The sequence below is a fragment of the Microplitis demolitor genome, chromosome 9 (assembly GCF_026212275.2).
Source record: "Microplitis demolitor isolate Queensland-Clemson2020A chromosome 9, iyMicDemo2.1a, whole genome shotgun sequence".
In the NCBI taxonomy this organism is placed as follows: Eukaryota; Metazoa; Arthropoda; class Insecta; order Hymenoptera; family Braconidae; genus Microplitis; species Microplitis demolitor.
This window is the reverse complement of record NC_068553.1, coordinates 7,162,985-7,180,330: the sequence shown is the minus strand read 5'-3', so window position 1 is coordinate 7,180,330 and position 17,346 is coordinate 7,162,985. Positions and strand designations below refer to the sequence as shown.

The window sequence follows — 17,346 nt, the reverse complement described above, 5'->3', positions numbered from 1 at the left end:
TAAATTAAAATAAAAATTTTAGAAAATTTTTTTTTTTTTGAAGTCTCGCATTATATATTCGTCATGATGGGCGAACAAAAGGTTCGACACTTCTTAAAATCATAAATAAATAAATTAATAAATCGTTACTTTGTCGGCGATATTATTTTTTCACCGTTAACAATGTAACGGAAATCTCGGATATGAGAATCGCCGTGGCTCGCGGATAGTGTAAACAGATGACAACGCATAAGACCCGGGCCACGACGATTCTCTCATAGGAAACAGAGCACGAATAGCCAAATATAGAGCTGGTCTGGTCCCGTAGGTGACCGTGGTTAGTTCCCATGGAATACTTTGGCCTTGTTAGTAGATAAACAGGGATGTTTCCCCTCCCACAACAGGGATCTGCAATACCATCGTGAATAAGTGGGGGCTGGGGTAATCTTCCATACCGACAGTCGAGGTAGGGGGCGCTAGTAGCGCTTTCTATTGATCTTCTATACCGGCACCCGAGAGAGGGCGCTAGTAGCATTTTTTAGTCGATTTGGTGGGGAGTGGGCCTGAGGGAAGGGAGTATGAGATTGATACTGCAGGTTTGGGGCTTGGATTATGGGGTGGGGGTATGGAATTGAGATTGTGGATATAGAGGACACTGCTTGGAGTGTCATCGTAAATAAGTGGGGGCTGGGGTAATCTTCCATACCGACAGTTGAGATAGGGGGCGCTAATAGCGCTTTCTGTTGATCTTCTATACCGGTACCCGAGAGAGGGCGCTAGTAGGAGGCATGATACTTATAGGAGGCAATTTTTTAGCCGATTTGGTGGGAAGTGGGCCTGAGGGAAGGGGGATGTGGGATTGGGAAGGGGGGTATGAGATTGATACTACAGGTTTGGGGCTTGGAATATGGGGTGGGGGTATGGGATTGATATGGTTCATGAAGAAGGATGTAGAGGGCGTTGGAGTGGGGGTATTTTTCAAATTTAGGTGGAAAAATGACGTATGCTATTATCATATTGTTTAAATGTTTCAAAATTAAACTTTAAAATACGTGGAAAGATGAGGGGGGGGGGTATTTTTATAACAAATGACAGGTTATTCACTTATTGACGCATGTTTTACCTTATCTTATCTTCAACAACTCTCACTTTTTTGTTTATAACAAATGAATCATTTGTTTTCTGAAAATTTACACTTTTATCTGATATTTATCTATTTTTCTCCCATTTTTCCACCAAAATCGTAGTGGGGTTTGTATTATAAAGAGTGTTTTCGTTCCGAGTCTTTACAGTTCTTCATCAGCTCTCAACTGTTCTCAAAAGTAGTAGTGTGTGAAGTTAAGCATAAAAATATATCTCAGTGAACCCGTAATAGTTATTAAAAACCTTCTGTTAAAGTGCCTATGTGTTGTTCAAAGCAGTTTGGAGAAAAAAATTTTATTCGTAAGTATTATCTATTTAATTTTCTAATTCGAATTATGATATCATTGAAAATGTTTTAAATTTTGACAGTCGGCAAAATGGATTTTACAAAAATTAATGAAACCACAACCTTGAAAGACTTCTTACCTAAAAAGCAAATGAGTGAATTAAATGTCGATAGCGAATACCAGGTCACTAAATTGAAACTGATTAACACAAAATTTGGTGACAGCATTGTGGCACCGCTGGACAATCAGTTTTCTGTTTATCTGCCAAAACGTGCTACTACAGCCATTCGAGACGATTCAACACTTTTACCATCATTGAATCAAATTGTTGAAGAACAAAACTTATTTATTAGATATCTTGGTGGGAAATATAATAAATTTGAATTCTTTGTAAAAGAGCAGAACTAATGTCACAAACTAATAATTTTAATGATGATAATATGTACATGTTTAGAATAAAAAATAAATTCCAATTATAATGTACTCAAAACGTCTTAATTTTTTCAAAAATAGTTCGCCATTTCCAAACTAAATTATTATTAAATTGATAATAACAATAATATTAAAATTAAAAAATAAATACAAATATATATTTGTGAAAAAAAATTTTTCTTTATTAAAATATAATAATAATAATAATAATAATAATACTAATAATAATAATAATAATAATAATAATAATAATAATAATAATAATAATAATAATAGTAATAGTAATAGTAATAGTAATAGTAATAGTAATAGTAATAATAATAATAATAATGATAATGATAATGATAATAATAATAATAATAATAATAATAATAATAATAATAATAGTAATAGTAATAGTAATAGTAATGATAATAATAATAATAATAATTAATTAATAATAAGCTGCTGCTCCATCTGAAGCTGCTGCTGCTGAAGTTGTTCGAGCCTTTTAATCTCCATCAACTGCTGCTGACGTATATGCTCCAACGCCGACAATGATTCAGCTTCAGCTAAATGAAAAACAAACAAATGAGATAAATAAATACTTTTCAATTAATAATGATAATAATTATAATGATAATAATAATAATAATACCATCATAAGTCGATGTCGACTCAGATTCACTGGCTGAAATCTCCGGTGATGGTGGTTGTTTGCAAGTATGCCAGAGGGGCTTACCCCCATAAATCAATGGAGCTGCTGGCTGTTGTCGGCACTGCTGCTGCTCCTGATCCTGCTGCTGCTCGGCTTCTTCCAGCAGTTCATCGATGTCAAGCTGATCATTCAGCACATCATCGATGATTGTGTCCATCGACACATCCACATCGTATCACCCGGTTGACTCCATCAGCGTATTGACCAGCGATGGAGGTGGTACAGCTGTTGGCGAGCCCAACATCGCTTGATTTTTGAAAAAATCTATCGCACGCTCTTCAATTAGCGTGTAATTCGATGCTGATGGTTCCTCCACAGCATCATGGGTTAACTTGAACCACCAATGACTATCAGTCCAAGTTAACCGGGGCGGAGTGTCACCGCCAATAGTCAAGATGAGGTCCCACAACCACTCAGACTTGATGACCGTATGCTCATTTTTCATACACATCTCGACCTCACGATCTACTTCCTCAAAAATAAGGAAGTGTGAGTGGCTTCCGATCCACTCATCAGGGATGTAACATGAGTTGATCACGTTGCCCATCTTTTTTTTATTCTGTAAAATTTCAATCAAAATTAAAAACAAGAGCTAGATAATAATAATAAGAGTTCTAAAATATAATTCTGATGAAATTACTTACATTTTTTTTCCCTGAAGAATTAAATAAAAACCAAGTGTTCACAGCTCCACACTAATAAAACACACTACACTTTGAAAAATTCGAAACGAATTGTAAATAAAAAATTTTTAGTAAAAAATTTCACTTAATCCTACACACACACACACACACACACACACACACATACATACACTACACTACACTATTAATTGAAAACTGTAAAATGCACAATTTTACTTAATACACACTACACTTTTTAGTATTGAGTAGAAGATATGTTGTATATTATTAAAATGCAGCCATTTATATACAAGAAATCCCTACTTAACTACAATAAAGACAACCCATAATAATCCTGTAATGACCAATAGCTGTGACGTTTTGGTGAAAAAGTTGACGAAAACCTTATCACTATTTCCACTACCATCAAAATAAATTTTGAGCTCCACCCAAAAAAATTTTTTCTATAAAATTTATATCTTATGAAAACAATGCTTAAATAAATTTTTATACATATATCTTAATGATTTTTTTTATTTAAATTTTAATAAAATTATAATTGAAGCTTTTCCATATAAAGAAATACATATTATTAAGCTTTTAAATAAACTATTTCAACAGATCTCAAAACTGATTATTTACATACTTAAGTTTGATACATGAGAAATTTGTTAATTTCATTGGTTTTTAATCTAATTTAAATATTTTTCTCATATACAACAATCATTTATGATTTAATTGAATAATATGTTGAATATAATATTTAATGGTTATTTGTAGAGAAGATAATTAGTGATAATTCGTTTATTTTTTCAACATTGTTATCAATACAATCAGTTGTAAGTTTTTTAATTCTATCTTAAAACAGAGTAGCATTTTTTAGTGGATTATTAATTTTCAACTAAATATAAATTGTCATTATGGGTTTGAGTTTATGTAAGATAAGGGTCTTATTTGTATAGAGGCCATAAAATTTCTAACTTTCGTTTCCAATACAAATAACTCATTAGAGGTTTAAATTATATTTGAATGATTTCTTATTTGTTCTTATTAGTATACCTTAGGTAGCAAACGTTTTCGTTTAATGCAATGTTCGAAAATATTTTTTTACTAAGATTCTTACCACAACACTATAGAGAAAATATAAACTAACATAATTATGATAGTGCATCAGATTATTATTTTAATCTCTTTGAATCAGACAAGAGACAATAAAAAAATATTTTTTTATCAAATAACATCTAAAAACATATTAAAAATAATTATTTTTTATAATTTCATATAATTATGATAGTGCATTAGATTATTTTAATCTCTTGGAATCAGTTAAGAGAGACAATAAATAAAAAATCTTTTTTATCAATTAACATGTATGAAATCGTTAAAAATAATTATTTTCATAATTTCGAGTAATTGTGTTGAAGTGATTCATTGCTACACATGTATGTACATCCAAATATTCAATTAGAAAATTTTTTTGAGATGAATCATGAAAAAGAAAATAATAATAATAACGATAAATATATACAACTCAAAAATATCATTGATAAAGAAAATGTAATGCATCCTTTTAAGAACCCTTATCTTGAAATTTATACATTAAAATTTTTAAGAATGTGTCATATTATTAAACATTTAGAAGAGAAATTGTTTTCCTAGAATTGATATAAATAATGATAACTTCAAGATTACCCATTGTTCAGAAATTTTATTATTGTCTATATAAGAAAGAGTTTTCAGTAAGAATCATCAGTTGATTTTTAAGTTAAACACGTTTCAATTGTGAAAAACTCCAATTATTATATATTATTATTAATACTGTAGCTGTAACAGAACATCATAATGTCTATCGCTGAATATGATTATGTTCTTAAAATAGTAGCTCAAGCTTATGAACTATTATCTCAGCTTGATGCTGTGAGTGAAGAGAAATGTGGCACGTGGATAAGAATTTGTAATGATACTCGCGAACAGTTCAATAAATTATTATTAGAACGTAAAAGCAGTGTTCATGAAAAGAAAAACTTACAAACTAACTCACTTCTGTGTTGGTATAGTGATAAATTTTTACAATTATCTAAGCCAGTGACTGGTGGTGCTCTCAATACCAATAATTTTGTTCAATGGCGGGACTTGAAAAATGCCTTCCAAAATAGAGTTGAGACCGGTTGTGTTGTTAACCGAGGGCATATTGACTTGAGAGCATTTTTAAATGATGCAAAAGTTTTGATAATTGAAAAAATTAGTTATATTCAAAAACATGAGGGAAACCTCAAAGTAAGCGTCACTCTTTTATGCGGTTTTGAAAATGTTAAAAGTGACGTTACTATAAAAGACAATAAATCCTTTAAAACTAGAAGCGATGGAATTTACATATCTACTTCACTTACTGATTGGTTCAATGATAGTGTATATGAGCCGCTATTGAAAAAAGTTGAAGAATTCAATCAGACAGATTCAGGATGGAGTTTGAGTGAAATTATAAACTTAATTGTAAACATATCACGATACGCTCCACTGCAAGTTGGTTTTTCAACATATGTGAATCTACCCCAAGATATCAAACTCAAAAAGGCTGTTCTAAACATCAAGAATCATGATGTCTACTGCTTTCTTTGGTGCATCAAAGCTGCATTCTTTCCAGCAAAAAATAACCACCCTGAAAGAGTGTCATCATATCAACATGTGGATGCAGTTTTTAACCATCAAGGTATTAGATTTCCGATATCTCTCAAAGATATCCCTAAATTTGAAAAACTTAACAATTTAAAGATCAACGTTTACGGTATAGAATCAGAAACTGTAAAAAATAAAGAAGATAATTTAGATAATAATATTATAGTTCCTTTGTATTTAAGTGTAAATAGTTCTACTAAAGAAACTATTCATTTATTAATGGTCGAGACAGAAATTACTTTGCATGATGATGACGAAAATCCTGAAAGTTATCCACCTATACATCATTTTGCTTTGATTAAAAATCTCTCTAGATTAGTTAAAAGTCAACTTACAAAATGTCAATCAAAATTATGGTTATGCGATCGATGTTTAAATCATTTTAGATTTGAACATTCACTTGAGAAACACAAGCCAGATTGCTTGAAATATAACAAAGTAAGAATGAGATTACCAGAGCGAGATGAAGATAAAGTGTCAAGTTTTAAAAATTTAAAGCATAAAGATCCTGTACCTTATGTAGTACATGCTGACCTGGAATGTACGCTTGAGATTGAGACTAATGATACGCAAAGGCATATATATCCCTCACAGTGTTGCTTATTACCTGCATTGTAGTTATGACAATGCGTTATCGAGGTTTGAAATCAATCGTTCAGTTGATTGTATTAGATGGTTTTTAAGAAAATTAGAAATTCTAGGTAGAAAAGTTAACACTTATTTAAAAAATAATGTTAAAATGTTACCACTTACTGCAGATGAACAATATTATCATAATAATTCAAAAGCTTGTCACATCTGTGGAAAATTATTTAAGTCAGCTGGTGAAATAAGGTGCCGCGACCATTGTCATTTTACGGGGAAATATACAGGCCCTACCCATAATGCATGTAATTTAAATTATAAACGGAGTCATACTATTCCTGTTATTTTTCATAATCTATCTGGTTATGATTCACATTTCGCAATAAGGTTATAATTATCTACAGTTTTCGATGGTCAAATCAGTATTTTACCAATTAATAAAGAAAAATATATTGCATTCACCAAGTCAATAAAAAATGCATTTGTGAAGTTGAGATTTATAGACTCTTTTCGTTTTATGGCATCAAGTATTGAAAAATTAGCTTCATATCTTGACGATGGAGATAAGAATATTACACAAAAATATTATTCTGACTCACAGCAATTTCAATTAGCTATACGTAAAGGTGTATTTCCCTATGAATACATTGATTCAATTGATAAGCTTGACGATACTAAATTACCCGACAAAAAATTATTTTATTCCAAACTTAATGATTGTGATATTTCAGACGAAGATTACAATCATGCCAAACAAGTTTGGAATAAATTTAATATAAATACCCTCGGCGAATATTCCGATTTATATTTAAAAACTGACGTCTTATTACTGGCTGATATATTTGAGAATTTCCGTAGCAGTTGTTACAAAACATATGAGTTAGATCCATTGCATTATTACACTGCACCGGGACTTGCTTTTGATGCTATGCTTAAGCTCACAGATGTAAAACTAGATTTATTAGATGATCCCGAGATGATATTATTCTTTGAAAAAGGCATAAGAGGCGGTGTTTCTCAATGTACAAATCGATATGCAAAAGCTAATAATCGATTTATGGGTGAAGATTTTGATCAAAGCAAAGATGAATCTTATCTTATGTATTATGATGTAAATAAATTATACGGAGCAGCAATGAGTATGCCTTTGCCCCAAGATTTTTTTGAGTGGATATATAAGGATATTGATGTACAAAATGTTGATAAATTTTTTAATGATAATAAGTCAATTGGATATATTTTAGAAGAATATTTAAAATATTCTATAGAATTACATGATGAGCATAACGATTTACCTTTGTGCCCTGAATATTTTATCCCGCCAAGCAGTAAATATTCAAAATTAGCTATAACACTTTATTCTAAGGAGAAATATGTTATTCATTATAAAAATTTAAAACAGTGTCTTAATTTAGGAATGAAGCTTGTAAAAGTTCATTGAGTCTTGAAATTTAAACAATCAGCTTGGTTAAAGCCATATATCGATAAAAATACTGATTGTCGCAAAATAGCAAAAAATAAATTTGAAAAGAACTTTTACAAGCTTATGAATAATGCAGTGTTCGGTAAAACTATGGAAAATGTTCGAAAATATAAAGATGTGAGAATAGTAAGCAAGTGGGAGGGTAGATATGGAGCAAAATCTCTAATAGCAAAACCGAATTTTCATAGTTTTACAATTTTCGATAAAAACCTAGTCATAATAGAATTAAAGAGAGTAAATCTATACTTTAATAAACCAATTTACATTGGTTTTAGCATCTTAGACTTATCAAAAACATTTATTTATGATTTTCACTATAACTATATTAAGAAAAATTTTAATAGTCATGAATCAAAATTATTATACACTGATACTGATAGTTTAATTTATCAATTTAATGTACCCAATATATATGACACCATCAAACGTGACATCGCGAAATTCGATACCTCTGATTACCCACCAAATAATGTTTACAACATTCCATTAAAAAATAAAAAAGTGATTGGACTTATGAAAGATAAGTGTAATGGTCAAATTATTACCGATTTCGTTTGGTTACAAGCAAAACTTTATGCATTTAAAATCTATCAGAATAAAATGGCTAAAAAGAGAGCTAAGGGAGTCAAAGGGTCCACTTTACGAAAGATTACGTTTGATAATTTTAAGGTTTGTCTGGTGGATCATGCAAACATAACAAAACATCAATATTTGATTAGAAGTAGTAATCATAAAGTGAAAACAATTAAACAAAGTAAATTAGCATTAAGTTGGTGTAATAATAAAAGGAGATTAAGTGACACCTTAACTGATACTTTACCTTGGGGTTATAAAGTATCAAATAAAAAGATAAAACTAAATAATAATAAAGTAGATAAATGTAATTAATTCTAAGTTTTGTAAAAATAAATTTGAATAAATAAATATGGCTAATAAAAAGTCAAAATTGTTTATTATTATTTTTTTATTTATTAATTCTATAAAAATACATGATAATTTTATAAATCAGACTTATTAATCCAGCTATTATGTGAATTATCGAATCCTAACCATTTAACATACATTTTACTTCCATGCTTTTTAATTATTTTCTCAACTAGATATACATCTGAATACTTGACTTTACTGCGTTCTTCTGCATAAAATCCTTCTTCTATCGGTTGATCCTGATAATCAATCAGTTTGTAAGTTGTTGGATTCGATTTTTGTATTGTTTTAATTGTGAAAATTTCAGTCGTCCAGTTTGGTGTGTAGCCCTTTTCAAAAACATGTTTATACTTGCTTACTCGAACTTTATCTCCAACTTTTAATTTCTTTTGTTTTCGCGCCTGTTCACTTTGAAGAGGTTTGTAAATTGTCTGAAGTATATGTTTTTCATTACCAACAGTTATATTGGCAGGTTTCATTTTTATTGTTCGATGTTTCGTGTGGTTATAATTATCGATTAAATCTTCAAGTATATCGATCCATTTGTAATTTCCACGTACTGTAAACTCACGCCACATTTTATTTTTTAATGTTCGATTGAAACGTTCACATATGGAGGCCTTCAAATTACTAAACGTTGAGTACATATGAATCCCATAATGTTTCATGAGGTCTTTGAACTCTTTATTATAAAATTCTTTGCCTTGATCAACATGAAGATGTTTAGGTTTCCGCCTTTGCTGTAACACAGACTTCATAGCGTTTCTGACGTCACTGCCACTTTTACTTTTGATTGGAACTGCCCAAGCATACTTTGAAAAAATATCTATAATTGTAAGTAGATATTTATATCCACTATTAGCCGTAGACTATGGTATCATCTCAACCAAGTCAGCTTGCCAAGTCTCATCAAGTCCACGAATGTCAACATGCCGACGAAGATAATTTTTTCGACCCTGCTTGTGGAGCTCTTGGGCTATTACTTTCTTTTTATTTTCCATTTTTTTCAAGTTTAGATACTCTACGCTCAATATCAGCTAATATTTGACCATCACGTACTACAGATCTCACAAGCGTTTTACACGATTTGATAGCGTTTGACTATATAGACTCAGTTCACTAAGACTCTCTTCTAATGCGCTCACTTTGGTTCTTAATTCGATACTGAGGTCTGGATCGTTACTCGTCATTTTATTCTCTAGCTTAACTATTTCAACCGTTACTTTATCTTCAAGTTCAGTTATACGATATTTATTGTAGTCACTTATTGCTTTTACATTGTCTAATTCTTGTTTGATTGCAATTTTCATAGTATTATATGTGACTGCATCACTTTCATTCTTAGGTTCGGCAACATTACATAACCTTTTTCGGTCTTAGTCAAACTGTCCATCATCTGTCAACTTGAAACCTTTTCCCGGTGATCCAACACTACCGCTACAGCCTTTGAATTGTGTCTGATTCAATTGGGAAGATACACGTCCAAATATATCGATACTCATTTTGATGATCCTTCCTTCCCGAATGATGAATTATTGTTAATGTATGTCTTAATAAATAATTTTAGCTTTACGTAGCTCTTCAATGATTGAAATTATCTCATTAGAATGACTAGTGTTGCCAGCTGCTTGAGATGCTATTAACAGGCGAAGGCGATCTATGAGTTCATTAGGATCATCCCAATAAACATAATCCACATATTTTCGTTTCTTTGAAACAGTCTAAAGTCAGGTAGCCCTTTACCTCTTTTTCGTAGTGATTGAACAAAGTCAGCAATATATTTAGTATATTTAGCAGTCCTTTCAACATAAAGACTTCTTTCAGATTCATAATTTTTCCTGTGAGTATTCATTGAAACAATGAGTTTATGGTACACATCTAAATCACTTGTAGTAATTGAATTTTTATTTGAATCACTTTTAAATAACGGTTCTATAAGCCCCGGAGATAGAACATGATTTTGATAATTTACTGATATTATATTATCTGTAAATTGAACAGGTGAATTACCAAAAAATAATTGATTATTTTTTTTACGAATACCAAATCTTGTATCCAAGCCTTTAGGATTTTTTTTATTCAACATATCAATATATTTAGATATAGAGTTATGATATTTCAGTGGTGTGCTTGTAAAGGTTGGAGGATGAGATAAAATGGTTTCATCCAAGTTGCTGCTACTAGTACTGTTCACATTTAAGTCATCATAAATATTCTGACCGCGATTTGTGTCACTATTATCATAAATAGTTTGATAGTCACTATGTTCACGTTTCTTCAGAGAAAAATTTTGCAGTGATTCTTCTTCTTTTTTAATTTCATGTTTTAAAGCTTTAGAATTCTCAACTAATATTCTCAACGGTGTCACAATAGGTTTAAACATTTCATTTGCAGTCTGTTCAGAAGTGTCTTTATCAACTTTTAATATTTTATGCTTTTGTCTTATCGCATCACTAATTTTAGTTATTTGGAGCAGCATATCTTTCTGCTGAGACATATTTTTACACGCCATGTTTGCACACTTGAATGTCCTTTGAGACTGTGTCAATTTATATAGAGATGATTAATTTATACTTATAAAACAGTCAAAACATTTTCTATAACGTCCATTATTTAATTCACTATCCTTATCAATAACAACAAATTCGTGTTTATTATCACTTTTCTTATCATTCCAGCATGCTGAACATAAATCTTTGAATTCACTGTACGGCATATCTGTATTCACATGATCATCATATATGTGCTTTAAATTCATTTCATCTTGACGGAAAAGTACAAGAAAATTGGCATTGTCGCGTTTCAGGTGTTTTGGTATACGCGTATAGGTTTGACAGAGATAAAAGCTATCAACATTTTTGTGTCACCCCATAGAAAAATATGCTTTAACATGATCTTGCTTCTCACAAGCGACGTCATCGAATATCATAAGAGAATTCAGTTGTGCATCATCTGCATTTACAACTGATTCATGATCATTAAATGGGAAGTATCCGACTCCTTCTATAGGCTGTAATGCTGATTCTGAGAATTTATATTTAGGTTGATTTAGTGATTTAGACTCTACATAAATGTTCTCAAATCTCAAGCCATTAGGATGAGTAATCAATGCAAGAAGCGCATTTGTTTTCCCACAATTTGATGTTCCACAAAGGACTGCATGAACAGTATTCGGTAGCAGCGCGCCATGACGTTTTTGGATTTTTTTCTCATCGCCTTGAATTCTGTGATTAAAATTGATCACAGGTAATTTAGCTGTCTGTTTTTCAAACTTCATTTTGAATTATTTTTTTAAGAACACTAATTACTATGTTAATCCGCTGATGACTCAATTCTAACTCAACAATATACTTATAAGCATCGAGTATTTATATGATCGAGATTAGTCATAGATCGACAATGGCTAAGAGCAGACCTATCAGTAAAGTCGCAACTAAGCGTGGTAAAGGTTTTGTCAACAGTGTTAGAAATAAACTACCAATAGAATTACATGTACCGGGATATCAGTACTGTGGACCTGGTACAAAATTAGCAAAAAGACTAGCTCGAGGTGATTCGGGAGTAAATCCTCTAGACCGAGCATGTAAAGCGCATGACATTGCTTATTCTAAAAATCCTGACAATATGGCAGCACGTCATGCGGCTGATAAAGATCTTGCTGAAAAAGCTTTACAACGTCTTCATGCAAAAGATGCCAGCCTTGGTGAAAAAGCCGTGGCTTGAGGAGTTAATAAAACCATGAGAGTGAAGAGAAGTTTGGGTATGGGCATGAAAAATATGAATCGGTTAAAAAGAAGTTAAAAATAAAGAGGGAGAAGTCTAGAAGAAATGGTAAAAACAAAAGAAGACATCAAAGAAAACAAAAAAACTTGTTCCTATCAGGCAAATTATAAAATCAGCTAAAAAAACTATGAATGAGGGTGTACTCATTTCACCGTTTAAGTCGGCATTACGGGGTGCTCGTGAAGCTGTAAAAATGGCTGGTGGGAAAGAAAATATACGATCATCACGTATATTACCAATACCACCACTAAAAGTGGGTGGATTGTTACCATTTTTAATACCAATTCTTGCTGGCTTAAGCGCTACTGGTGTATTAGCTGGGGGCGCTGCTGGTATGTCTAAAGCTGTAAATGCTGCTAAGACTGCTGAACGTGAATTGGAGGAGACTAAACGGCATAATTCAACAATGGAAGCTATAGCCCTGGGTAAAGGGTTATACTTGTCACCGTACAAGACTGGAATGGGATTATATTTGAGCCCCCCACCAAAAAACATGTAACGCTACCTCATCGAGCTCTCACCTACTTCGATTTAATCGAGTATGCAAAAGATTTAAAAATTCCATATTTCTGAGGTGATTTCATGAGAAATAATTTACCAAAGTCTCATCCGCGGAAAAAAGAGTCAGCAATCATAAATCTCGATGATGAAAATGGTCGTGAAACTCATTGGGTTGCATACAAGAAGAATGGCAATGATGCCATCTATTTTGACAGCTTTGGTAACCTCCAACCACCAAATGATCTCATTAAATATCTCGATGTTGGTAGCGTTAAATATAATCATCAGAAGTATCAAGATTATGATACCGTTATATGTGGACATTTGTGTTTAAAATTCCTCAATAATGAACTATAAATGTTGTGGTTTGATTGATATGTGTTAGTCATGGCTGATTCGTTGACGCTACTACTATCTGGAGTTACCTCCACATTGGAAGCTCAATATTTTCCACCAATTCAATTATCACCAGAAAAAATTTATGTATTGGGACTTGTGAAATTGTTAACATTCAATTCTATACCTAATATTAATAAAGGTTGTAATAAGTTCTATTTATCCAGCGTAAATAGAAAGGCGGCAGATAAAATTATAACAATACCAACCGGAAGTTATGAACTACGTGACATTGAAAAGTATTTAATAAAGGAATTACCTGAGGATGTAGAATTGAGTATCAAAGCAAATTACAATAAATTACATAGTGAAATTAAACGTAATCGAATTGTAAATTTTGAACCGAAAGATTCAATCGCATCATTATTGGGATTTGGAAATCGTCGACTCGAACCGAACCTTATACACAAATCTGATTTACCAATAAAGATCCTCAAAATCAATGCGCTGCGAGTTGAGTGCAATATTACTAATGGTGCATATATGAATAACCATAAAGTTCACACAGTTCATGAGTTTTTCCCAAGTGTTGCACCCGGATATAAGATCATTGAAGTCCCATCTCACATCATTTACTTACCAGTCGCAGTACAGTCAATACACAATCTTCAACTGCGCATTGTTGATCAAGATGGGAATTTAGTGAATTTTCGTGGTGAAACGATTACAAGAAGATTGCATATAAAATCAGTGAAATAATGGGAATTGCATTTGATAAAAAGATTGGTAGCAGCAATAAAAGTGGATCATCATGTCTGAAGCCCATCAGTCATCGTGCTCCTGTCAGAGTGCTAATACCTCAGAACGTGGAATTCCTCAAAAGTCTAGGATTAAAATTACGTGGAAGATTGGAAAAATAAGAAAAGTTAATTTGTGCTGCATTATATTACCATGGCGGAAATCTTAGACATTCAGAAACCAATCATCTTTGATGAATCAATTTCTCACTATGAGATTTATTCACATCAACCTTATGCATCATCAACATTTAACAATAGTGATGAAATTAGAATCAGTATTCAACATCAAGACTTATGCATCCTACCAAGCAAAAGTTCTCTGCACATTTGTGGAAGATATGTAAAAGAAGATGGTACCGACGCAGGTGCAACTATGAACTTAGTCAATATGGCTATTTGCTTATGTTTGAAGAAATACGCTATGAATTAAATGCTGTTGAAATTGATAGATGTAAAAATGTCGGTCTTACAAGTATCATGAAAAATTGTATATCTTTGAGTCCTGGGCAACTCAATTTAATGGAGAATGCTGGATGGTTGATCAGTAATGACAGTAAATTAACTAATGACATTGGATATTTCAACATTCCTATACCACTAAGTTACATACTTGGATTTGCTGAAGATTATAATCGTATTATCATAAATGCTAAACATGAATTGATTCTTATAAGATCAAATTCTGATGTTAATACATATATACATACACCTCCTGCTGCTGATGATAACGCTGAAATAGTGAAAGTTCTTCTCAATAAGGTAGAATGGAATTTCCCATACGTCACAATGTCGGACAAGCAAAAAATTCAAGCACTCAACTTTATTGCTAATGTCACGGCTGCTACATTCAAAAATTTTTAATTTTTTTTTCTCTCTTCCAAAATAAGTACATACTAAAACCTCCTGTACGTAAACTTTTTTATGTATAACGCCAACTTACTGACGCCAGAAGTCGTACCGGACAAATATACCTACCTGAGCGTTTTCAACGCTTTACAATTAAGTCGTATTATACTAATGGACCACGCGTATTATATATTTCTCTTTCTGGAAATTTCATCATTTTTACTTAACGTACTTTTAAAATTCATGTATCCGTTCCCATTTAACTAATCTAAGCATAGAAGCGGTAGTCTTCTTTGATTTTTCATCTTAAACCTATAGACCACCCAACTCATGCGCACCTGCATGTGATTCTTGGAAATTAGAGAAAGCTAATGGAAACCTCCCAATTTATGGTTTCCTACACGAGCATGCTCGGCGACAGAGTGGCGCCAGGTCATCAGCCTACTTTAATAGTCAAAATCTGTTTGTTGAAGTTTTTGATCACGTTCGTCGACCAAAATCTGTCTAAACATCTTCGTGATATCTGTTATCAAGATGAGCTTATGAGTGCTAACTCCTATGAGTACGGTGAAGGTGTCTAGTTGCAGTTTTGGACTGTTGTGCATCCAGTTGGACTCCACATCGTATACCCCGCCTTTGACATATGAGCTCTCCAAGAACTCCTTGGTGCAGGTGAGTGATAGTGAGTCATGCGTGAGGTTGAATTGTTGCCATTCATCCTCGAGTAATTCAAGCCTCGACTTGTTGAGCTAAACTGTCGGCAACAGTAAGTGTAGCAGCCAGAGCTTCCCAGTCTGAGAAGGCTTTGAGCCATGAGTGCTGGCTGATCACCTTCATCTCGAGTGATGGAGAAATTGTAGATTTCTTTGGAGTGCGTTTGGTTTTGAGTTTAGGCTGATCTCCATCGTCGTTGTCCCCAGTGTCTGTGACACTGAGTGCACGTTTGTTGCCGACAATGACCACTGGAAACAGATGTGAGTCTGTGGAGATACCTTCTGGCACCTGTGAGTGCTGAGAGTCCTTGGGAGGATCCTTCTTCTTCTCCTCGTTATCCCCCGTATTGAACTCCGTAACCGGTAATGCGTATATATGAATGCAGCTGTCCGCTGATGATACTATCGACACAACTAACCAACCATCCAGCTCGAAAGACCGTAAAATGTTGTAATAATAATTTAATAAATACATGCAAGGACTGGTTGGTGGTTGGGATATTGGAAAAATACGCATATTAAAAAATATAACAATATTTTCATTTGTCACAGCACATAATATCACTGGGTAACAAAATTAAATCGCTGATTAAATTTATTAGTACTGTTAATTGTTTGAGCTCATGAATACGGAATTAATTGAATGCAAATTATGAAATTGAGCTCGAGTAAATATTTGAAATAATTTATTGAGTCTATTTGAACACTGAGTTGATCGCAAAATGTCATGATAATAAGTAACATGAATTCAGAGGTTACCGTATAATAAATATTAATTGGAATATATATATATATATATATATATATATATATATATATATATATATATATATATATATATATATATATATAGATAGATAGATAGATAGATAGATAGATACATATATATATATATATATATATATATATATATATATATATATATATATATGTATCTATCTATCTATCTATCTATCTATCTATATATATATATATATATATATATATATATATATATATATATATATATATATGTAGAAATATATATATATATATGTAGAAATATCAGGATATTTTTAACAATAATAAAACGAAATATCTAACGATTATATATAACGTAAATCATGTATCATTCAGCAATCAATTATTAATAAATTCATTTCCCTCGCCGCGGCGACCAACAACTACCGGGGAAGGTTATCATGTGAAAATATATGCCGTGAAAGAAATCCAAAGTACTCACTCAAAATTAAGAACTTCCGGTGATCAAATCCAGTCGATCAAATAATTCCACAATTAAATGCTGACATTAACACGAACTTTAATATTTAGCAAAAGAATTTAAGTACTACGACGCAATTATACACAATGGTACTGAGGACAGCGTCCGTACACAATCACTCTCCGTATCTTTCTAATTTAATTACCCTATGCTCCATCTGTTGGTCGTCGCCCACGTGGCGCACCCATCGCCCTTAATTACTATTATGATTGTCTTTACTAGCCCTGGGCCTAGATTTAAATTAAAGATATAAATTATAAAGATAATTTCCGGA

The 17,346-nt window shown here is 32.2% G+C and overlaps 1 protein-coding gene across 1 annotated transcript; it reads left to right on the top strand.

Moving 5' to 3' along the window:
* Positions 1-14,403: 14,403 nt before the first annotated feature.
* On the top strand, positions 14,404-15,679 carry LOC106693715 (uncharacterized). The gene is made up of 3 exons (XM_053741679.1): positions 14,404-14,605; positions 14,665-15,011; positions 15,572-15,679. Exons 1-3 carry the CDS (start codon positions 14,404-14,406, stop codon positions 15,677-15,679), a joined length of 657 nt encoding a protein of 218 aa, XP_053597654.1.
* Positions 15,680-17,346: the final 1,667 nt, after the last annotated feature.

Bases quoted from the DNA above. Each gene is read 5' to 3' on its own strand.
- LOC106693715 (XM_053741679.1), top strand. From the start codon at position 14,404: ATGGCGGAAATCTTAGACATTCAGAAACCAATCATCTTTGATGAATCA. The intron at 14,606-14,664 runs GTACCGACGCAG...TTATGTTTGAAG, and splicing joins AAGATATGTAAAAGAAGATG to AAATACGCTATGAATTAAAT. The intron at 15,012-15,571 runs GTAGAATGGAAT...TGTTTGTTGAAG, and splicing joins TGAAAGTTCTTCTCAATAAG to TTTTTGATCACGTTCGTCGA.